Here is a 24,506-nt window from a genome sequence, read left to right as displayed (position 1 = left end):
TGGCATTTCTGCTTACCTCTCAGAGCTTGAGTCACACTTGGTACTGCTCCCAGTCCAGCCTTAACTCCCTCGGGGCCATGACCGTGGCCAGCCAGCCACCGCATCTCCTCCCAGGCAGGGGAGGAGGGGCAGGGAGAAGCTGGTGGCCAGGAAGCATCAAAGATTGGGTTGCAGACTCCCCCATTCCTTCTCATTAATCTTGCAGCCTTGGGAGGGGAGGTATTGTTAACGGTCAGAAGGGGGGCCTGGGGTGAGACTTAGAACCCGAGTGTGGGTTGTGATGGCCTGTCCCTGGCACTGAATGTGAGTCATAGTGGCAGTACATGTCAGCGTGGTGTGTAAGGCCTGCAAAGTTAGAGGCCGCCTGGTGCGTCAATGCCAAGCTGTTTGCTCCGGAGCAGGAATCAGGTAAACATATGTGGGTTTATCTGCTCTGGGCCGGAGCCTAGAACCAGAAAAGGCATTCCCAAGAGTTTCTCCTACAGAGGGAGGCCCTCACATGAATCAAGCATGCAGATTTTCTTGAAGCTTCTCTCCTCCCTCCAGGCACCTCGTTCTCCTTTTCTCGTCCCTTGTTCCCACTGCCTTGTGCAGCTGGCCGCTGCCTCCTGTCAGTGCTTGGGAGACGGGGGCATATATGCCCGGTGTGCCTGGGGAACACGGTGGGAGAGAGACCACATGGCACAGTGGAAACACGGGGCAATGCTCTGGGCCTTGATGGCAGCAAGAAATTTTCTTCTCACGCGCCATCTTCCCACCAGCTCTCTGTCCCATGTGAATGCTCGACAGAGTTCTAGAAAAACTGCCAGGAACAACGGAGTGCCCAAGCCAGCTGAGCCTCATGGTTCTGCTTCCCAGCAAACCCTACTATCTCCAGGTGGGCAGGGAGGTAGTTCAACCCCAGTGCGAGGGGAAAGACATGCCACCTTCCTTCCTTGGTTGCCCCATGTGTCTCCCAGAAGGCTAGTTCCCAAGGCCTCTGAAAGGGAGTGTTTCTGTCCCAAGGGATGCTGGGCTCTGCCCGTGTGTCACTGTTCTGGGTCCCTGGCTCCAATGGCACAGCCAGACGATGCCGCTTCTACCCAGGCGTGTGCTCCCACCCCTCGCCTCTACCTGCTTGCGTCTACCCGTGCTTAGCAGAGAGCAACGTCAGACACCTCAGTGGGAAAGCTTAGCGTCTTCAACCCACTTGAAGCCTAAGGCTGGGAGTAACTACAGGACTGCCTGGCCCGTTCAGAGGCTGAGGCTCCCACCGTGCTCAGTGAAACTCTCAGAGCCGTCCTCTACCTGCAGTGATGATGGGAGGCCATGAGCACCACCCGCCGATTTCTTGGCTGGGACAAGACATTTCTGCAGGAATGCAGGATGAGCTTTTGACAAGGTGCCCAAGTCCCAAGGGAACCAGGTAGTTCTGAAGCCCAAGGATTTCAGTGGGGTATTAGGGTGGGAGCAGGAGAGGGGGATAGTATAAAATGCCGCCACCACTGACTTGTTGCATATGGTACACACCCTGGATGGCGTCTTGGGAGCATACATAGAACAGGTATGTGCAGGTAGCACCCCCTATTGGTATACTTTGTGGCTTGGGCCATCAAACTGCTGCTTGAGGTCTGCGGAACTGTTCAGTGGTCAGAAATGGGAAAAGCCATTCCATGACAGCATCTTTGAAGGAGAAGCTTCAGGAAACAGCAACCATCTGCTAAACTCGGAGCCAACGCAGAGCGGCTCCTTGTGTGTATACGTCTATAGGATGTTCTCTTGCATTTCCCACAGACTAAGGTAATTTCTAGAAAACAAGGAAGTCAAACCAGTGATGAAAGAGTACAGCCAGGAGAAGACACTAGGCCTTAGGGAGCGTTCTCCTGGAAAGAACTGTCCTTGGCATGAGAAGTTGAGGTTCACACTAGGTGACCTGGGATATATCTGGACTAAAGCAAGGCTTGGTCTAGACGCCACGTTCCTAAACTGCAAAGGACTGATGCGTTGCAACCTCTGGTCTCAGTGGCTAAACTGAGAAGGCTGGCGTTTGTAGCTTGACTATTTCAGAAGCACTGTGCCACCTCTACTGGAAATAACTTTATTCTGGCAGCGCTTGGGCGGTGGGAGGCAACGTGCATGGCCCTTAGGAGCTGAAAGGAGCAGACTTCGGGTACAGCCGCTTCCATGGGTGGTGTACCTGGTGGGGGTGGGAGTAAGGACCAAAGCAGAAGACACCCCACTCAGTGCGAGTCTCCCGGGGGTGCTCTGCCTCTTTCCTTAGCAAGGTTAAAGTAGGGTGGTTCTAGATGATGCTAAGAAGGTCTGTATAGATTGCCCGCCTGGAAATCTCCATGCAGAGCCTGGGTTTGGGGCAGAGTGGAGACTGAGGGGGAGCTGGTCCCGAGGGGAGCTATGTCCTGGGCTGAGCTGCACAGCCAGCGACTGTTGCCCTCCCCCCACTCAGGGCACCCCCATGCCCCCCCCGCCCCCCCCCCGCCCCATGTGGTGGGGGCTCTCGTGTGGCGGGGGCTCTGGTTGTCAGCCAGCAGCCTTTACTTCTCATCCTCATCCCCCTCACTCATGCTGCTCATGGAGGCTGAGGCGGCTTTAGGTGAGGAGGGGGGTGAGGGTTTGTGCGGTAGCCACGAGAAGGTGGGTGATGGGGAGCGGGAAGGGGACCGGCTCCTGGTGGGGCTGCTCACAGGGCTCTGCTTCGGGGACAAGGCGTGCAGCATCCGGCTGCTCCTCTCCTGGAACATCTGCTTCTAGAGAAAGAAGGGAGAGAAGGCATGTGTTAAAGGAGCCATGTGCAGGGCAGGGAAGCAAACAAGGCAGGAAGGATGGCAGCACACACAAACACAGGCTAGTATGACAGCCTGTGTCCCCCAGACTGTCTTGGGGCGGGGGTGGGCAGTGCTGAGTGAGATTCCGGGGCAGGAAGATGCTGCCACATCCGATTATTATCACGGCTGGTTCTTGGAAGTCACCCCTTCTCACCGCCCTATTCCCCCTCTCCCAATCTGACTGCTGTCTGTGATGTGACGGGTGGAAGGGCAGCAGGAAATACAGCAAAAAACCCCTCTCCTCATGGGGAGGAAGGGAGGAATCACAGAGTAAACAAAATATGAGTACATCAGACGAGACTATGGTCTGGGAGAAAAAGCAAGAGAGGTTAGCAGATTGGGGTGGGGCCCGGGGAGGTGGATGGACGGCAACTGTGAGTCGAGCAGAGGCCTGAAAGAGGTGATGGGGAGAGGACCAGGGGGATGGAAATCAGGGAGAAGCACGTTCCAGACAGAACCCCAAGAAGGGAGCACAGGGTACATGTCCCGGGACAAGCCAGGAGGGCGAGTAGGGGCATGCGCGGGGCTAGCAGGAGGTCTCTACAGAGTAACAGAGGGCTGTGGCCTGCAGGGTCTTGGTGGCCCGGTGTAAACTTGGCCTTTGAGGAATAGAGAAAGCTCTGGAGAGTTCCTTTAGCTCTGGAGTTCTGAATAAAAGAAAAACACGGACTTATGGTTTAAAGGGGACCCCTGGGGCTGCTGTGCTAGGAACAGATGACAGTGAAGCGAAGGCAGGAGCAAGGGACAGTGAAGAGCCCTCAGTAAGAACCCAAGAGGATGATGGCGCCCTGGACTGAGATGACGGCTGTGAGCATTGTGAGAAATGGCTAGAGTTATGGTATGTTTTTTTCCTGTTGTTTTATTAAGGTTTACTTAATAATTCCCAGTTAAGCTTCTTAAGGTACAGTTCTGAGAATTTTGATAAATGCCTTCAGTTTTGTGACTACCACTACCATCGAGTTACTGAGATCATTTGTAGTCACCCCCTGAACCCCATCCTTGGGCCGCAGAAGTGTTTTCTGTCCTTAGAGTTTTGCCTTTTGCAGAATGTCATCTAAATGGAATCATGCGGTATTTGGTGGTGGTGGTTTAGTCGCTTGCTCGTGTCTGATTCTTTGCAACCCCATGGACTATAGCCTGCCAGACTCCTCTGTCCATGGGATTTCCCAGCAAGAATACTGAAGTGGGTTGCCATTCCCTTCTCCAGGGGATCTTCCCAACCCAGGGATCGGACCCAGTCTCCTGCATTAGCAGGTGGTCTTCTGCATTTCAGGCAGATTCTTTACTGACTGAGCCACCAGGAAAGCTGGGTATATGGTCTGGCTCCATTTTGAAAGTGGAGCCAACAGGACTCGTGACAGGTGGGATGTGGGGTGTGGGAGGAAGCAGAATCAAGTGACTAGTTTCTGGCCCGTGAAACAAGAAAGCTGATGCCACTGGCTGGTGTAGGAAACCGTGGGGCTGGAGGAGGTCGGAGTGATAAGATGGCTTTCCCAGTTTGGGACCTCCGGTGACTGTTGCCTGGTGCTTTCAGAGTCAAGCTCTTCTGCAACACTGTCCTCTAGCCTCTGAGGAACCTAGTCCTGGCACTGAGCCCCTGACCCAGGCCTCAGCCCTCGAGCACTCTGTTCCCCATGCCCGAGCATCCTCCCCAGGCTACCTGGGCTCTGTCCTCTAGTTTGTCATCACTGCTCCTTGTAGAGCCTCAGCCCCTAGCTGCTTGCTCCAATCCTCTGCTCTAAACTGGCTCTGAGAGCCAATTCTCCTGTTAGCCCTCTTAGACTTTGCTTATCATTTGAGTTTTTCATTTTACAAACTACTACTGAGATCTTGGGGACCTGGTGCTGTTATAAGAAGGGGAAGAAAAGGGTAATTTGGTGGTCATATCCAAACTGGGGCTTCAGTGACATGGGGAAGAAGGGGTGGAAAGGGGTGTTGAGCCTGTGGGAGTGGCTTTCCAAGCAGAGGGTGATAAGTAGGCAGTGCTAAGCATAACTGCTTGGCTTGACTGGACCTCCCAGTGCCTATAGGGTAACAGTAGTTGAAGCTAGAGCACCAGGAGGAGGATGGATTTCTTGGGAAGAGCCCCTGGAAGATAGTAATCAATAGAGGGGTATGGTAAGATTCGTGATGTAGAAATACCTTTGGGTGTGGAAGCATAAAAGCAAAGGAAGAAACCATTAAAAACAAGATTAGTGTTTGGCTATATAAAAATTGAAAACTTCTATACATCTATTTCTGCTTTATTGACTATGCCAAAGCCTTTGACTGTGTGGATCACAAGAAACTGTGGAAAATTCTGAAAGAAATGGGAATTCCAGACCACCTGACCTGCCTCCTGAGAAATCTGTATGTACAGGAAGCAACAGTTAGAACTGGACATGGAACAACAGACTGGTTCCAAATAGGAAAAGGAGTACGTCAAGGCTGTATATTATCACGCTGCTTACTTAACTTCTATGCAGAGTACATCATGAGAAACACTGGGCTGGAAGAAGCACAAGCTAGAATCAAGATTGCCAGGAGAAATATCAATCACCTCAGATATGCAGATGACACCACCCTTATGGCAGAAGGCGAAGAAGAACCAAAGAGCCTTTTGATGAAAGTGAAAGAGGAGAGTGAAAAAGTTGGCTTAAAGCTCAACATTCAGAAAACTAAGATCATGGCACCCGGTCCCATCACTTCATGGCAAATAGATGGGGAAACAGTGGCAGACTTTATTTTGGGGGGCTCCAAAATCACTGCAAATGGTGATTGCAGCCATGAAATTAAAAGACGCTTACTCCTTGGAAGGAAAGTTATGACCAACCTAGACAGCATATTAAAAAGCAGAGACATTACTTCGCCAACAAAGGTCCGTCTAGTCAAGGCTATGGTTTTTCCAGTGGTCATGTATGGATGTGAGAGTTGGATGGTGAAGAAAGCTGAGCGCCGAAGGATTGATGCTTTTGAACTGCGGTGTTGGAGAAGACTCCTGAGAGTCCCTTGGACTACAAGGAGATCCACCCAGTCCATCCTAAAGGAGATCGGTCCTGGGTGTTCATTGGAAGGACTGATGCTGAAGCTGAAACTCCCAATACTTTGGCCACCTCATGCAAAGAGTTGACTCATTGGAAAAGACCCTGATGCTAGGAAAGATTGGGGGCAGGAGGAGAAGGGGACGACAGAGGATGAGATGGCTGGATGGCATCACTGACTCGATGGACATGAGTTTGGGTAAACTCCGGGAGTTGGTGATGGACCGGGAGGCCTGGCGTGCTGCAGTTCATGGGGTCGCAAAGAATTGGACATGACTGAGTGACTGAACTGAACTGAACTGAACTAGCATCACCAACTCAATGGACATGAGTTTGAGCAAACTCTGGGAGATGTTGAAGGACAAAGAAGCCTGGTGTGCTGCAGTCCAGGAGGTTGCAAAGAGTCGGACACAACTTAGGGACTGAACAACAACTCTAACAGGCATGAGGTAATATCTCATTGTGGTTTCAATTTGCATTTCCCTATAGATTTAGTGATGTTGAAATGTTTTCATGTACTTGTTCACCATTTGTATATCTTTTTTGGAAAAATGTCTATTCAGGTCCTTTGCCCATTTTTAAACTGGATTACTTGGTTTTTTGCTACTCAGTTGTATGAGTTCTTTATATATTTTAGATATTAACACCTTATCAGATATATGGTTTGCAAACTTTTTTCCCTTTCTGTAGGTTGTTTTTTAAATCTGTAGATGGTTTCTTTGGTCATGCAGACGCTTTTTAGTTTGATGTAGTCTCATTTATTTTGTTGCTTGTGCTTTAGGTGTCCAACCAAAAAATCATTGCGAAGACTCATGTCAAGGAGCTTTTCTGTGGTATTTTCTACCAGGAATTTTATGGATTATGATCTTACATTAAAATCTTTAATCTATTTCAAGTTAATTTTTGTGGAGCTGTAAGATAGAGGTCTACTTTCATTCTTTTACCTGTGACTATCCAATTTTCCAGCACCGTTTATTGAAGATAATTGTCTTTTCTCTATTGAGTATTTTTGGCTCCCTTGCATGGGTTTACTTCTGGGCTCTCAATTCTGCTTTGTTGGCCTATGTGTCTGTTTCTATGCCACTACCATACTATTTTGATTAATATAGCTTTACAGTACAGCTTGAAAGCAAGAAGTATGATGCCCTCCCACTTTCTCTTTCTCAAGATTGCTTTGGCTGTCTAGGTGGTGTCTTTTATGGTTTCATATACATTTTAGGACTTTTTTTATATTTCTGTGAAAAAAATGCCATTGGAATCTTGATAGGAATTGCATTGAATCTATAGATGGCTTTGGGTAGTACAGACATTTTAACAATTCTTTCAATCTATTAACGTGAGTTATCTTTCCATTTATTGGTGTCTTCTTGGATTTGTTTCACCAGTGTCTTGTAGTTGCCAGTGCACAGATCTCTTACCTCCTCTCCAAGTGAAGCTGTAGGTTGGGCTCTACAGTTTCCTGGGTTTTCTGGTCAGGATTACTAGAGGCTCAGGACTGGTACAACACTCAGCAGTTGGTGGGGCTATGAATTAGCTTCTCTTTCTTGGTAGGGCAGCAGAATAGGCCCCAGGGCTTGTACAACTTGTTTTTGGAGACCTGAGTAAGGCAAGACTGTGTACTGAATTCCCTGGCCAGACAGGGCCACCAGTTTTGCTTTCTGTTCAAGTGCTGTTGGATGGGCTATGCAGCTTCCAGTGTCCTTCAGTTCTGTGGTCAGGTGGGCTGCACACTGTATTCAGCAATGAGTGGGGCTGTGAATTAGCTTCCCTTCCCAGGCATGGTGGGAGAATCAACCTGAAGGCTGGAGAGGTGCTTTGTTTTTGTGGTCCTTACTCAAGCTGATCTGCACCCTCAGTTTCCTGGCTCAGCAGTGCCACTGGCTCTGCTGTGCAGTCTGTCAGCTGTCTGCTGGGCTCTGCTCAATATTGCTGGACTGGGCAGCTTCCCAGGTGTTCTGGCCAAGCTTTCTGGTTGGGTGGGGCTGGGAGCTTCACCCAGCAGTGACTGGGGGCTGTAACGCAGCTCCTTGTCATGAGTGGGGACAGACCAGGCTTCAGGAACCAAAGTTTTTGTTTGAGGACCCACATTGGACTGACTTGGGCCCCACTGAGTTCCCAAGTCAGACGGCACCAATGACTTGACTCTGCAGATGAAGCACGGCGGCGGCTGTGGCTACTGCTTGGGCTCTGCAGGTAGGAACTTGGTCTGCCAAGATCATAGCACTGGCCTCTCCCCACATCTCTGTCATGATGAGATTCTCAGTAATCAAGCCCTTTAGATTCCTCTGCAGTCTTCCTGGGGTGGGACCAGAGTGGGTCTCATGAGAAAGACCTCAGGCACGACAATTCCCCAGCAGTTATCTTCCCTTTTTAAGTTCTAGCCCATAAACTTTTTAGGAGCTCAGATCTCCTCCAGCAGACACAACAGAGATGCCTTGCTGATCACTGAGATCCTTTCCAGATTTAAAATTCCATAATGCTACAAATACACCAATTATTCACCTTCCATTAAAGGCATTGATAATTTTGTCAAATGACATCCAAACCCCTCAAAATCAGACAGAAAAAAAAATGCTGTAGTACAACAGCATTAACTTAGATTAAGCCCATTTATGAGACAAAATCAAATGCCAAAAGGATAGGGTGGCCTATTATTAAGAGCAACATAAGAAAAAAATCCTTGAAATTCGAGCAGGCACTTTAAAATATGTGTTTTTATTACTGTAATCTTTAGGTATATTTTTAGAGGCAGCCATTAGCCCTCCTGCTGTTAATGGATTGTCAGCGTTTCCATTAGAAGCCCACTTTCAAAGAATCTACAACTTGTCTACTATAGTTTGACTCTAGCTTATAAGCGAATATTCTGCCTAAGGGGATGAAATGATTTGAATCCTTAATGATAAACTGTGGGGTCACACTTCATACAATGCAATATCCATGCAAAACAACTCTGGGTCTTGATTTGCAAACTCTCGGATCCGTTGTTTCTGGTGCATTTTGAAGGGTGGTTCCCCTGCAAAAGGAGCTGAATTGAATCTGGTCAGGAGACAGTTTGTAATAAGCTTCCTGGGAAGAAAAGCACTTTAGAACTATAACAAATAATGAAGACCACAGCATAGCATTTTCAAAGAGAAATGGTATTTACATTCAGTCTTTTGCTGTATTAAGAGGTTTTCATTTATATAGTTTTCTCCCAAGAAAATAATCCCATTTGTAGTCCTGTCCACATGACAGTAATTTTCTGTTTCCTCTTCTACAATGTTTTCCCTTTCAAGAAGTTCTTAATATCTCGTGAGGCAGTAATGACTTGACAAATGCCTTTATAGGTTTCAGGGTTTCAGATATATTCTGGCAAATCCACCAAAAAAGGAAATAAAAATATCCTAGCTACATATGGTTTGGACCTCTGGTAATCAAGATGGAACTCAAGAAGAGTTCAAATCATGAGTTCCAATCAACAAACAACAACTTGCCCTGAAACAGTGCCTGTCACATCCCTGGTGCCAGGCACTGTTAAAAAGGACTTTAAAGTAGGTGACAATTTAATCCTCCCAACAACCCAAGGAAGTGGCTGAGAGGTAAGTGAACTTGCCCACAGCTCTCCGGCTATGAATTGAAGCCCTGCTCATGACTAGCTCTCCATAACTTTCATGGTTAGAAGCTTTTCATGTTTACTTGTGTTTTACTTGAGTATTTGTTGGCAGACAAAGTTTTCAAACTGTCTAAAAGACGAGTGGGAAATCTAATTCGGATCCACAAACTGAATTTTATATTTCATTTCTCAAAATCAAAAGTCTTAATAGTTAGCATTGCCATTAGAATGGCTATTAAAAGAAACAAACAGAAAACAACAAGTGCTGAAGAAGATGTGGAGAAATCAGAACCTTTGTACATTGTGGAGGGAATGTAAAATGGTGTAGCCACCGTGGAAAACAGTATGGCAATTCCTCAAAGTTATTAAAAAGAATTATCATATGCTTCAGCAATTCTACTCCTGGGTGTACACTCAAAAGACTTGAAAGTAGAGACTGAAATAGATATTTGTATAGCTAATGTTCACAGCCATAAAGCGGAAACAATCTAAATCTCCATTGATGGATAAATGGATAAACAAAATGAGGTATGTATAAATAAATGTATATGTGTGTATATATGTGTACGCACATACTTACGATGGAATTTTTTTTTTCAGCTATTATGGGGTAAAGTATTGCTCTGATGGTGTTGAAAAGAAACATTTTGTCTGTTACAAAATATTATGGAGGGTTTTCCTGGCATGGAGAATCTGAAGGCTAACCAATGATGCATTGCTTCAAGAAACATTTACTGACAGCACACTGGGTATGGTTTGAGGATGAAGCTGTTTTGTTATGAGACTATGATACAGTTTGGGATGTATTTCACTCTCAAAATCATTGCAATTTGGGTTACTCTATGGTAGGAAAATTTTCTCAGTTGCCATCATAACATGGGGTTCAATTTAATCCAAATTCTGGCTATTTAGTATTTATGATGAAAAGGTTTGTTTTATCAAAGAAGTGGACTGAAATCTACTTTGTTGAGCTAAATATATTTTGAGAGAGCTGGTATCGCCAACCATCAGCATCCCAATATATAAATTCCAAGAAATTTGGGGATGTGAGATATTAATTTTAGGCCAAGTATTTTCCTTAGATCTTTCAAAGACTACAGAGTTGACTTGCCTTGGAAATCAGGGAAGTTGAAATTCTTTTTGCACTTTGATGGAGCTTCCAAATGTTTATAACTCTACCACTCTTATATTCCAAAAGGTACAATAAAATGAATTGAATGCTATTCTATATTTCTAAAATCTTTCCACTACAAAGTTTTCCACAGTAGTGTGGTTTCATCTGTTACTTAAAAAATGTAAGGATTTGATTGGATTTCATTTCTTATACAGGCTATTAAATCAAATATGGTAGGGTGTATCAGTTGAGCTATTTCAAATCCTCAAAGATGATGCTGTGAAAGTGCTGCACTCGATATGCCAGCAAATCTGGAAAACTCAGCAGTGGCCACGGGACTGGAAAAGGTCAGTTTTCATTCCAATCCCAAAGAAAGGCAAGCCAAAGAATGCTCAAACTACTGCACAACTGCACTCATCTCACACGCTAGTAAAGTAATGCTCAAAATTCTCCAAGCCAGGCTTCAGCAGTACGTGAACCGTGAACTGCAGATGTTCAAGCTGGTTTTAGAAAAGGCAGAGGAACCAGAGATCAAATTGCCAACATCCACTGGATCATCGAAAAAGCAAGAGAGTTCCAGAAAAACATCTATTTCTGCTTTATTGATTGTGTCAAAGCCTTTGACTGTGTGGATCACAATAAACTGTGGAAAATTCTGAAAGAAATGGGAATACCAGACCATCTGACCTGTCTCTTGAGAAACCTGTATGCAGGTCAGGAAGCAACAGTTAGAACTGGACGTGGAACAACAGACTGGTTCCAAATAGGAAAAGGAGTACATCAAGGCTATATATTGTCACCCTGCTTATTTAACTTATATGCAGAGTACATCATGAGAAACGCTGGGCTGGAAGAAACGCAAGCTGGAATCAAGATTGCCAGGAGAAATATCAATCACCTCAGATATGCAGATGATACCACCCTTATGGCAGAAAGCAAAGAAGAACTAAAGAGCCTCTTGATGAAAGTGAAAGAGGAGAGTGAAAAAGTTGGCTTAAAGCTCAACATTCAGAAAACTAAGATCATGGCATCTGGTCCCATCACTTCATGGCAGATAAGATCGGCAAACAGTGGAAACAGTAGCTGACTTTATTTTTCTGGGCTCCAAAATCACTGCAGATGGTGACTGCAGCCATGAAATTAAAAGACGCTTACTCCTTGGAAGGAAGGTTATGACCAACCTAGACAGCATATTAAAAAGCAGAGACATACTTTGCCAACAAAGGTCCATCTAGTCAAGGCTATGGTTTTTCCAGTAGTCATGTATGGATGTGAGAGTTGGACTATAAACAAAGCTGAGCACTGAAGAATTGATGCTTTTGAACTGTGGTGCTGGAGAAGACTCTTGAGAGTCCCTTGGACTGCAAGGAGATCCAAGCAGTCCATCCTAAAGGAGATCAGTCCTGGGGGTTCATTGGAAGGATTGATGTTGAAGCTGAAACTCCAATACTTTGGCTACCTGATGTGAAGAGCTGACTCATTGGGAAAGACACTGATACTGGTAAAGATTGAGGGCAGGAGGAGAAGGGGACGACAGAGGATGAGATGGCTGGATGGCATCGCTGACTCGATGGACATGGGTATGGGTGAACTCAGGGAGTTGGTGATGGACAGGGAGGCCTGGCGTTCTGTGGTTCACGGGGTCGCAAAGAGTCGGATACGACTCTGCAACTGAACTGACTGAACTGAATTTACCTTGATTCATGGACCTAACATTCTAGGTTCCTGTGCAATTTTGTTCTTTACAGCATAGGATTTTACTTCCATCACCAGTCACATTCACACCTGGGTGTTGTTTTTGCTTTGGCTCCGTCTCTTCATTCTTTCTGGAGTTATTTCTCCTCTGATCTCCAGTAGCATATTGGGCACCTACCAACCTGGGGAGTTCATCTTTCAGTGTCCTATCTTTTTGCCTTTTCATACTGTTCATGGGGTTTTCAAGGCAAGAATACTGAAGTGGTTTGCCATTCCCTTCTCCAGTGGACCATGTTTTGTCAGAATTCTCCCCCATGACCCGTCCATCTTAGGTGGCCCTACATGTCATGGCTCATAGTTTCATTGAGTTAGACAAGGCTGTGACCCATGTGATCAGTTTGGTTAGTTTTCTGTGATTGTGATTTTCACTCTGTGTGCCCTCAGATGAATAAGGATAAGAGCTTATGGAAGCTTCCTGATGGGAGAGACTGACTGAGGGGGAACCTGGGTCTTGTTCTGATGGGCGGGACCATGCTCAGTAAATCTTTAGTCCAGTTTTCTGTGTATGGCTGCTGTTCCCTCCCAGTTGTTTGGCCTGAGGCCAAACTGTTGACTCACACCACCACCAGAGATTCCTGGACACTCATGGGCAACTCTGACTCAGTCTCCCACTACAAAGTCAAATTCCAGGAGGTTCTAAGTCCCTTTGATGCATCCCCAGGTTGGGAAATCTGTTGTGGGTCATCTGTTTGGTGGCTCTATGGTGGGGCTAAGGGCGACCGCCTTCAAGAGGGATTCGGCTACACGCTGGGTAACCCAGGTCTGCTGTAGTCAGAGACCATGTCCCGCAGCAGGCCACTACTGAACACTATTAAGTCTCCTTAGCTCTCCACAGCATTCCTTAGCTATCTTTAGCTATTCTTAGAAAACTATAGGTCAGAGTAAGGAAGTCTCCTTAGCTTCCCTTAGCTCTACTTAGAACACTATAGGTCAGAGTATGTAAGTCTCCTTAGCTCGCCTTAGCACTACAGAGCTCTCCTTTGCTCTCCCTAGAACACTATAGGTCAGAGTAACTAAGTCTCCTTTGCTCGCCTTAGCTCTCCATAGTTCTCCACAGCTCTCCTTTGAACACTAGAAGTCAAAGTAAGTCTCCTTAGCTTTTCTTAGACCACTATACATCAGAGTAAGCAAGTCTCCTTAGTTCTCTTAGAACACTATAGTTCAGAGTAAGTCAGTCTCCTTAGCCCTCATTAACACACTTTCTGGAGTAAGTAAGTCTCCTTACCTCTCCTTAGAACACTATAGGTCAGAGTAAGTCTTCTTAGCCCTCCTTAGGACACTACAGTTCAGAGTAAGTAAGTTTCCTTAGCTCTCCCTTAGCTCGCTTTCCTTAGCTCTCCTCAAGGAATCAAACCCATGACCCCTGCATTGGAAAGCAAAGCCCTCACCACTATACCACCTAGGAACTCCAAAACACTTACCTTCTGCTACCCTCCTTACTCTCCTAAATTACCCTCACTTTACAAGATTAGGTTGTATTCTTGAAAAAGTAGAGATCAACCTGAGTTCCAATAGAACAGACAAGACTTGTACACAGAGAACTTTAGAGGATGACTCGAGAACAAAGTATGCTGCTGCTGCTGCTGCTGCTAAGTCACTTCAGTCGTGTCTGACTCTGTGTGACCCCACTGACGGCAGCCCACCAGGCTCCACCGTCCCTGGGATTCTCAAGGCAAGAACACTGGAGTGGGTTGCCATTTCCTTCTCCAATGCATGAAAGTGAAAAGTGAAAGTGAAGTCACTCAGTCATGTCCGACTGTTCATGACCCCATGGACTGCAGCCTACCAGGCTCATCCGTCCATGGGATTTTCCAGGCAAGAGTAGTGGAGTGGGTTGCCATTGCCTTCTCCAAAAGTATACTGAGTATGCAGATAAACTAGTGGATGTGACTTTTTTCCTGACCTCACATACCACTTACCATACTGTTTTACAGTTACTTCTTGATGGATGGGTCTATTTTTCCCACTAGCAGGTATACACTAAGCTCCTACCATAAGACCACTTTCATAAACTGTAAAAAAATGGTTGCTGAATAAATGTTTAAAGATAAAATGAAATGTGGTTTCCTAAGAAACTTGTGATGTTACAGAATTTTAGGACATTTGTTCCTAGAATTTTTAAAGAACTTTAGAACTCAAATATTAACCAACATGTTAAAAATATATGACCCAAGTCTATTAATGACACCATGTCCTGTAATCCCTGTTACAACTCCTGTTAATACCGTTATCTTAGTTTCTATGGTTATTTATACTTTCTTCCTTTGTTCCCTCCCTCCCTTCAAAGTAAAGACAGCCCTCAGAATGGGAGAAATTAATAGCAAATGAAGCAACGGACAAACAATCTCAAAAATATACAAGCAACTCCTGCAGCTCAATTCCAGAAAAATAAATGACCCAATCAAAAAGTGGGCCAAAGAACTAAACAGACATTTCTCCAAAGACACACAGATGGCTAACAAACACATGAAAAGATGCTCAACATCACTCATTATCAGAGAAATGCAAATCAAAACCACAATGAGGTACCATTTCACGCCCGTCAGAATGGCTGCTATCCAAAAGACTACAAGCAATAAATGCTGGAGAGGGTGTGGAGAAAAGGGAACCCTCTTATACTGTTGGTGGGAATGCAAACTAGTACAGCCACTATGGAGAACAGTGTGGAGATTCCTTAAAAACCTGGAAATTGAACTGCCAGATGACCCAGCAATCCCACTGCTGGGCATACACACACAGAAAACCAGAATTGAAAGAGACATGTGTACCCCAATGTTCATCACAGCACTGTTTATAATAGCCAGGACATGGAGGCAACCTAGATGTCCATCAGCAGACGAATGGATAAGGAAGCTGTGGTACATATACACAATGGAATATTACTCAGCCATTAAAAAGAATACATTTGAATCAGTTCTAATGAGGGGCATGAAACTGGAGCCTATTATACAGAGTGAAGTAAGCCAGAAAGAAAAACACCAATACAGTATACTAACTCATATATATGGAATTTAGTTAATCGGTAAAGATAACCCTGTATGCGAAACATCAAAAGAGACACAGATAAATAGAACAATATTATGGACTCTATGGGAGAGAGCGAGGATGGGATGATATGGGAGAATGGCACTGAAGCATGTAAATTATCATATGTGAAACGAATCACCAGTCCAGGTTTGATGCATGATACAGGGTGCTCGGGGCTGGTGCACCAGGATGACCTGGAGGGATGGGATGGGGACGGAGGTGGCAGGGGGGTTCTGGAAGGGGAACACGTGTACGCCCATGGTGGATTCATGTGAATGTATGGCAAAACAAATACAATATTGTAAAGTTAAAAAATAAAAATAACTTAAACATAAAGAAAGTACTATATTCAATATTGTGTGATAAACCATAATAATAAGTTAACATTGTAAATAAGCTATATGTCCACAAAATTAGTTATAAAAAACCCTCTTGTTTCCTGCTATGTTGATGTTATTGCTCTATTACACAGCCATACAGAGAAACACTTCTGAGTCAGTTCTAATGAGGTCGATGAACCTAGAGCCTATTATACAGAGTGAAGTAAGTCAGAAAGAGAAACATAAATATGATATATTAACAGAAACATATGGAATCTAGAAAGATAGTACTTATGAACCTAGTTGCATGGCAGCAATGGAAATGCAGACATAGAGAACAGACTTACGCACACAGGACAGAGAGGGTAGGATAAATTGATAAATTGAGAGTATCATGGAAACATAAACATTACCATATGTAATGAGAATATGTTATGTGACTGAGACTATGTTATATGACACATGGAGCTCAAACTGGTGCTCTTGACAACCTAGAGGGGTGGGAAGGAGGTTCAAGAGGGAGGGGACATATGTTTACCTGTGGCTGAAACCAACACAATATTGTAAAGCAATTATCCTCAACTAAAAATAAGTAAATTGAAACATTTGGGCAGAAGACCTAAGCAGACATTTCTGAACCTCTGTAAACAAATGAATGCCTACCTGGTTTTTCATTTTTAAAAAACTGCTAGTTGTTTCCTCAGAGCCTGAAAACTAGTTATGAAAAATGTTAACTATTAAAGTACACACTAGATTAATGAGAAATTTCAAACTTGTTACAGAGACCATGGAATCCCAGATAATTTGATCTGAGCTGAAACCCAGGGAAAATGAAAAGGAACCAGACCCTTGGGTCCTCTGCTCTTATAAGCTCTCTCTAGAAGTTGTTGAAGGCTCAAGTCAACCCCTGTAAGCCCTCCACCCTCTCTCAGCCTCAGCCAACAAGTCAAGCTTGGCCTATGACCACCACCTCTATAATCACTTAGAGGCTGCTAGGCTTTTAGCAAAGCATCTCTTCTAACTTCTCAAATGTTGTTCTTTTAATTGTTTTACTTTTAGATAATCTTATGAACCAGCTTCAGTGAGCAGAGAGGCAACAGGGACAACCCATCAGTAAAATAATTCAGCCAAAATCAATTTTGTTAGAGACTTCCCATGTTGTACTAGGATATCTAGGCTAGTAAAAATTAGGGAAATCAAATGGAATCATTCCTTTTGGTTCTAAAAGGAAAGCTACTTTAAAACTATCTCTTTCAGATATCCCATGCTCTTGGATTGGAAGCATTAGTATTGTTAAAATGACCAAACTACCCAAAACAATCTACAGATTTAATGTAATCCCTATCAAATTACCCATGACATTTTTTATAGAATACTCTTAAAGTTTATGTGGAACCACAAAAGACCTAGAATTCCCAAAGCAGTCCTACAGAAAAAGAACAAAGCAGCATGCAGCACCCTCCCAGACTTCAGACGATAGTACAAAGCTACAGTAATCAAAACAGAGTGATATTGGCACAAAAACAGACATATGGATCAATGGCACAGAATATAGAAAGCCCAGAAATAAACCCGCATACATACAATTGATACTGTATTCTTGCCTCCTTTGTTGAAAACCAGTGTGGAAAAGACAGTCTCTTCAGCAATGTTGAAATGTTGGAAAACCGCATGCAAACCAATGAAGTTGGAACAAACACACCCTCTCACCATACACAAAAATAAACTCAAAATGGGTTATAGACTTAAACATAAGGCACGACACCTTAGAACCCCTAGAAGAGATCATGGGCCAAATATTCTGACAGAAATCATACCAATGTTTTCCTAGGTCAGTTTCCCAAGGCAATAGAAATAAATGAGAACTAATCAAATTTATAAGCTTTTGCACAACAACAGAAACCATAAAATGAAAAGACAACCTACAGAATAAGAGAAAATATTTGCAAATGATGAGACCAACAAGGGCTTATTTTCTAAAATATGCAAATAGCTAATACAACCTTAGTAACAACAAAAAAATCCAATTCAAAAATGGGAAGAAGACTTAAATAGACATTTCTCCATAAAGGACATACAGATGGTCAAGAAGCAATCACTAATTATTAGAGAAATGCAAATCAAAACTAAAATAAGGTAGCACTTCCCACACCAGTCAGAATGGCCATCATTAAAAAGTCTACAAATAACAAACCTGAAGGAGGTGTGGAGAAAAAGGAACCCTGTTACACTGCTGGTGGGAATTTAAGTTGGTGCAGCCACTGTGGGAAACAGTTTGGAGTTTCCTTAGAAAATTAAGACTTATCATATATGGTCCAGCAATCCCACTCCTGGGCATATATCCAGACAAAACTATAATTCAAAAAGATATATGCACCCCAGTGCTCCTAGCAGCACTATTCACAATCGCCAAGTCATGGAAACAACCTAAATGTCCATCAAAATAAGAGTGGATAAAGAAGGTATGGTATATATATATACACACACACACACAATAAAATACTACTCAGTTCAGTTCAGTCACTCAGTCGTGTCCAACTCTTTGCAACCCCATGAATCGCAGCACGCCAGGCCTCCCTGTCCATCACCAACTCCCGGAGTCTAACCAAACCTATGTCCATCGAGTCAGTGATGCCATCCAGCCATCTCATCCTCTGTCGTCCCCTTCTCCTCCTGCCCTCGATACTTCCCAGCATCAGGGTCTTTTCCAATGAGTCAACTCTTTGCATGAGGTGGCCAACGTATTGGAGCTTCAGCTTCAGCATCAGTCCTTCCAGTGAACACCCAGGACTGATCTCCTTTAGGATGGACTGGTTGGATCTTCTTGCTGTCCAAGGGACTCTCAAGAGTCTTCTCCAACACCACACTTCAAAAGCATCAATTCTTCGGCACTCAGCTTTCTTCACTGTCCAACTCTCACATCCACACATGACTACTGGAAAAACCATAGCCTTGACTAGACGGACCTTTGTTGGCAAAGTAATGTCTCTGCTTTTAAATATGCTATCTAGGTTGGTCATAACCAGCCATAAACAAAAATGAAATAACACCATTTCAGCAACATGAATGGACTTAGCAATTATCATACCAAGTGCAGTCAGAAAGACAAATACCATATGACATCACTTATGTGTGGAATCTAAAATATGACACAAATGAAGCTATCCATGAAACAGAAACAGAATCACAGACACACAGAACAGATCGGTGGTTTCCAAGGGGGGAGGGGGTTGGGGTTAGCTGATGTAAGCTTTTATGCATAAAATGGGTAAACATGTTCTACTGTATATAGCACAGAGAACAATACTCCTTATCCTAAGATATACCATAATGAAAAAGAGTATAAAAAAATGCGTGTGTATATATAACTGAATTACTTTGCTGTACTGCAGAAATCAATACAACATTGTAAATCAACTACACATCAATTTTTTAAAACAAAGTCTTCCATAGAACCCTCTTTATTAACTCTGCTGATAATACTGGTTATTTACTCCAGCAGTACACACACAATAAAAATACCAGTGGAATCGCCACACTGTTCTCCATAGTGGCTGTACTAGTTTGCATTCCCACCAACAGTATAAGAGGGTTCCCTTTTCTCCGCACCCTCTCCAGCATTTACTGTTTGTAGACTTTTTGATAGCAGCCATTTTGACCGATGTGAGATGGTACCTCATTGTGGTTTTGATTTGTATTTCTCTGATAATGAGTGATGTTGAGCATCTTTTCATGTGTTTGTTAGCCATCTGTATGTCTTCTTTGGAGAAATGTCTGTTTAGTTCTTTGGCCCATTTTTTTATTGGGTCATTTATTTTTCTGGTATTGAGCTGCATGAGCTGCTTGTATATTTTTGAGATTAATTCTTTGTCAGTTGCTTCATTTGCTATTATTTTCTCCCATTCTGAAGGCTGTCTTTTCATCTTGCTTATAGTTTCCTTTGTTGTGCAAAAGCTTTTAAGTTTAATTAGGTCCCATTTGTTTATTTTTGCTTTTATTCCCATTACTCTTGGAGGTGGGTCATAAAGGATCCTTCTGTGATTTATGTCAGAGAGTGTTTTGCCTGTTTTTCTGTAGAGTTTTATAGTTTCTGGTATTACATTTAGATCTTTACTCCATTTTTTTTAGATCTTTAATTGAAAGAGACACACGTACCCCAGTGTTCATCACAGCACTATTTACAATAGCTAGGACACAGAAGCAACCTAGATGTCCATCGATGAATGGATAAGAAAGCTGTGGTACATATACACAATGGAATATTACTCAGCCATTAAAAAGAACACATTTGAATCGGTTCTAATGAGGTGGATGAAACTGGAGCCTATTATACAGAGTGAAGTAAGTCAGAAAAAAAACGCTATACAGTATATTAATGCATATATATGGAATTTAGAAAGATGGTAATGATGACCCTATATGTGAGACAGCAAAAGAGACATAGATATAAAGAACAGACTTTTGGACTCTATGGGAGAAGGCGAGGGTGGGATGATTTGAGAGAATAGCATTGAAACATGTATATTACCATATGTGAAACAGATCACCAGTCCAAGTTCAATGCATGAAACAGGGCACTCAAAGCCAGTGCACTGGGATGACCCAGAGGGATGGGATGGGGAGGGATGTGGGAGGGGGGGTTCAGGATGGGGGACACATGTACACCTATGGCTGATTCATGTCAGTGTATGGCAAAAACCACTACAATATTGTAAAGTAACTAGCCTCCAATTAAAATAAATTAATTAATTAATTAAAAAAATAATAAAAATAGAAATGGAGGGAAAAGAAAAGAAATACCAGTGGAGCATAAGGTGGTTTCCAGAATTTCCTTTTCTCTGTCTGTAATTTTCACTCAGAATTCTATATAGAATTTAGGCAAGAGATCCTGTCTGCATTTTCTGTCTCAGTTTTAAGATTCAGATCATGGCCTCCATCCCCTAAGACTTTTATGCCTTATCCCAGCACATATATATCATGGAAAAAACAGGGGCAAATCAGGGCATGATGAGTACAAAGTCTCACCTCTTCTCTCTCTCTTCCAGCCAATGAAGGAGGAGTTCCTGATCACAAAATGTGATCAAGGCAGCTACATTTCTTCTGCATCCTCCTCCTCTGGTTGATCCAAGAGGCATTAGCCTTGTTTTATAACACAAGATCCATGATGCCACTGACCTACTTCACCCTTACCCATAAGCTGTGCATCCTCCAACTGGGAGATTAGGATGAGCTATGAAACCAACCTTTGCAGTAATAGACATTCAGTGACTACCAAATGGCTTCAAACAAGAAATAGAAATAGAGAACAGAGTTGGCTTTGGGGACTCCTGGGTGCCATATAGAAAGGAAAAGCAGAAACTAAATAAAGAAGTGCATAGACTTGAAGTCATTTGGGCTAATGCCCAAAGTAGAGGTCACATATTGGACTGAGATAAGGGACACCCTTGAGTAGTTCCTTGGAAAGGAGGATAAACTGAAAACACCCATTATTGTAGGAAGAAGTGAAACAATTACATACCCATGCTCCATCAGGCCCGAACAGTTCTAGGAAGTTGCCAATGAATTCCCTCGATTTCTCTTCCCACTTCTGAATTAGATCATGACTCTTTTCTTCCACTCTGTTCACAAATTCCTTTGATCTTTCTTCCACGTTTTTGACCTTTTCCTTCATCTTGTCTACCTGGTTTTGGAAGCGGTACTTCTTCTCCTGGTCAAAAATTAAAGGAGAAAGAAAGGGATTTACCCAAAAGGGCTGGGGAGAGATTAGTCATTCACAAAATGGTCAGATTTTATTTCAACTTGTGCATGTTCTAAACGTGAAGAGTCAGGATGCTAGTTTTCAAGGGCTGGATTGATGAGAAGGCCCATCTCTTGTAAGAAAAGTCACTTCTGATTAGTCGACCTGAATGGGTACAGTGAAGTACAAGTGGTTGTAATGTTCTCTTCCTTATAAATAAAGTTGAATTCACTTAGAAGAACCAAAACTATCCATTTGCTCTTTATTTTGGATAAATACTAGGTGAATACATCCCCTCAGTTCTCCTGACACTTAGACAAAAATATGAATTGTACATAGAATGGCACTCAGAAGCAGCCTAAGTTCTCTATTTTACTGGAACATTGTTAAAATCAATATTGGTTGAAATAAGTGAGACACTGGCTGGGCCTTAGCACCTATATGTTATACTAAAATTGTCACTGTCATGATATTTCCCATTAATCTAATGGAACCACATCAGTTTCCTTGGTAATGAAGAAAATTTTTGTTCTGATAGCTTCTCTGGACTGGGATTTTGTTCATAGCCTTAATGCAGCATTGCTATACCCATGTGCCTAGAAGGCATCAGATGTTGGGCAACTCACATGCCATCTCTAAACCTATTTTTGCATCTGTAAAATAGGGATAATTATTGTCCCTACCCTATAGTGTTGCTGTAACAATTAGATCCGATAATGCATGTAAAGTACTTGGCACAATGCCTGGCATTTAGTAAAAGCTCAGTGTGTGTTGGCTGTTTGATTACTCGTAAGCAACAGAAGCATTTAATCATGTTACCTGGTGAAAGTGGAATCAAAACTATGAAGATAACATGAAACAAAGGCTCTTTTCCTCCATGAAACCATAATACATTTCCTCCTGAAGGGGTAATAAGATTTCTCACCTTTCTTCACTATATGGAACTGAAGTCCATTTCAGAATTTTTGGAGCTACATACAGTATTACAAAACTGGGTCAGGAGTCCCTGATCTAGACTTCACAAACATTACTGCAGCCGCAGGGTGAGGTGTGAGCCATCTGTGCCGCCAGCCAGCTGTATATAATACACAGTGACTCTCCACTGCTCTCAGGAGCTGCTTGGAACACTAGACTGGGCTCTGGACCAGGAGTCACAAGGCTGGGAGGCTGCTACTGCTTCTGCCTCTACTTTGCTTGAGGGACTTGAGCCAGGTCCCTCCGAACTCAACTTTCCTCATTTTTCTATTGACAAATTCAGGGACTTGGGCTGGTGACTGACCCTCGTCAGGTTCCTGCCACCTGAGGTTCTGTGATTCATCTACACACTCATCCAACACACATGATGTATTTTCTGTGCCACAGCCCAGCTTGTGGTCACAGAAAGGCAACGGGCACATCCACACTGACTACACGGTTCCCTGGCTTATCTACAGGCCGTTGAAAGAGCACAAGCAATAACTTTTAGAAATGGCTCAACATGCCTGGATGGGTGACTGAATTCAATTTAAAAGAACAGGCAGTTTAATTTATTGAAATAACCAGGGCTTTATGCTCTGTAAGATACCAACTAATCACTTTGACTGAATTCTTTTCAGCCACTTGTTCTGTTTGCCACTTGAACCTGACATTTGCCATTTTGTTACCCAGTCTGTACAAAGCCACAGAGCCCGGACTCCCAACACTCCCTGCCTCCTGAGGACAACTGATAATCACTAACTTACGATTACTGAATGAACCCTGCCTTATTTGGAGGCACTGATGATTGGGTTGTGTAAGCTGCTGGATAACTGTGGCTGCACATAATTGTAAACATCTAGTTTTGTAGAAAAATCACCGTATCTATTTTTGGGAGTGTGTGTGGAAATCCTGCATGTGTGGAGAGCTCTTATTTTGCTCACCTCAATCAGCTCCTTGGAGTTCAGGCAAACATGGTCATCTAGACTCACCAACATCACCTCTAGCAACTGGGCTGCCCTCTTGGCATTTTAACAGCTTGTTTTGCTTGTTTAAAAATTGTTTTAACAGTTGCTCTATTATTAAACTAACAGCAGCTCTGTGAGAACAATACAGCAGAAAGACAAAAGGAAGCCAAAGACTTTGGGCTTTTTTAAAGTGGCTGTAATTTCTCTGGACAAAAAAAAGCAGCTGTTAAAGTTCCTAATGAGTATCTGTAAGGCCTTAATAAAATGAAAATTGTAAACCGTTAAAACAAGAAAGCATTTTCTCTGGGTTTAGCTTTTTAGAGCCTCTGTGCTCCTTCCTTCTCTTGGAGCAGAAGACAACTCTTGCCTTTCATGAGGGCAGATCTCTCAGAAACGCTTCACCCAAGTCTGAGAACTCTAATGGGGGAGGTTGGGGTGCAGAGAGGGAGGTGAGGCAGCTCCTTCAAAAAACGTGATGTTCGCTCACTACCTGTATGTCTTGGTCAAATTATGTTACCCATTTGGACATTGGTTTCTCCATCTATAAAATGTGGATAATAATACATCATTGGGCTGTTATGTGGACTGAATGAGACAATAAATGTCAAACATCAAGAATATCAAGTGGTGTAAAGTAAGTGATTTGCAAACAGTGCCAGCAATAGCGTGACACACTGGTCCTCAGAGGTGTGGGGTGGCACACTTACATTAATAAAGCTGACATTCAGTTCCTTTGCTGTGTACCCTCTCTGGAGGTTGCGTCGGGCATAAACATCATAGTCACGGACAATCCTGGTGATGATGTCTGATGTTGAGATGCCTTCTGTTCTCTGTGTTGGAACAAACATCCCTGTTCGAATAGAAAAGACAGGATGAAGAAAAAACAACTAAGATGATCTCAGGTGACCCGTTTTATTGAATGATTCTCCTGTCCAGGACAAAGTGGCAGCTCCTAGGTCAGGGTGGCTTTCACATCTGGCCCCAGCTGACTCTGCCAGGCTGAATTCACTCCCTACCTGCCACAGACACTGCATGTTCGTCATACTGGACCTGTTCCCTGGATGCACCAGGCACTCACCTGGCTCTCAGCATTTGCTCATTTCAAGCCCTTCTTTCCTGCCCTGGAACCCCCTTCCCTGCCCACAGCAGCTTCAGAGTAGCTCCTCATCATACAGGGTCCAGTCGTAAGGCTATGCC

General features: G+C 43.6%; 1 protein-coding gene across 4 annotated transcripts in view; it reads right to left on the bottom strand.

Moving 5' to 3' along the window:
• Window positions 1-24,506, bottom strand: part of PCYT1B (phosphate cytidylyltransferase 1B, choline) — a 123,950-nt gene that overhangs the window by 1,065 nt on the left and 98,379 nt on the right. For 2 of the 4 annotated variants that reach the window (XM_081567922.1, XM_081567921.1), the window contains exons 6-9: window positions 24,017-24,159; window positions 21,169-21,357; window positions 2,682-2,744; window positions 17-206 (exon numbers count right to left, since the gene is read on the bottom strand). In XM_081567922.1, coding sequence (XP_081424048.1) covers window positions 17-206; window positions 2,682-2,744; window positions 21,169-21,357; window positions 24,017-24,159 — 585 coding nt within the window. Of the gene's footprint in view, window positions 1-16; window positions 2,177-2,681; window positions 2,745-21,168; window positions 21,358-24,016; window positions 24,160-24,506 lie in introns of all 4 variants that reach the window. The other 2 variants (XR_014076239.1, XM_081567923.1) reach the window with 2 other exon arrangements.

Source organism: Giraffa tippelskirchi, chromosome X (assembly GCF_054371585.1).
Source record: "Giraffa tippelskirchi isolate mGirTip1 chromosome X, T2T-mGirTip1v1.2.pri, whole genome shotgun sequence".
Lineage (NCBI taxonomy): Eukaryota > Metazoa > Chordata > Mammalia > Artiodactyla > Giraffidae > Giraffa > Giraffa tippelskirchi.
This window is presented reverse-complemented; position numbering and strand designations above follow the sequence as displayed.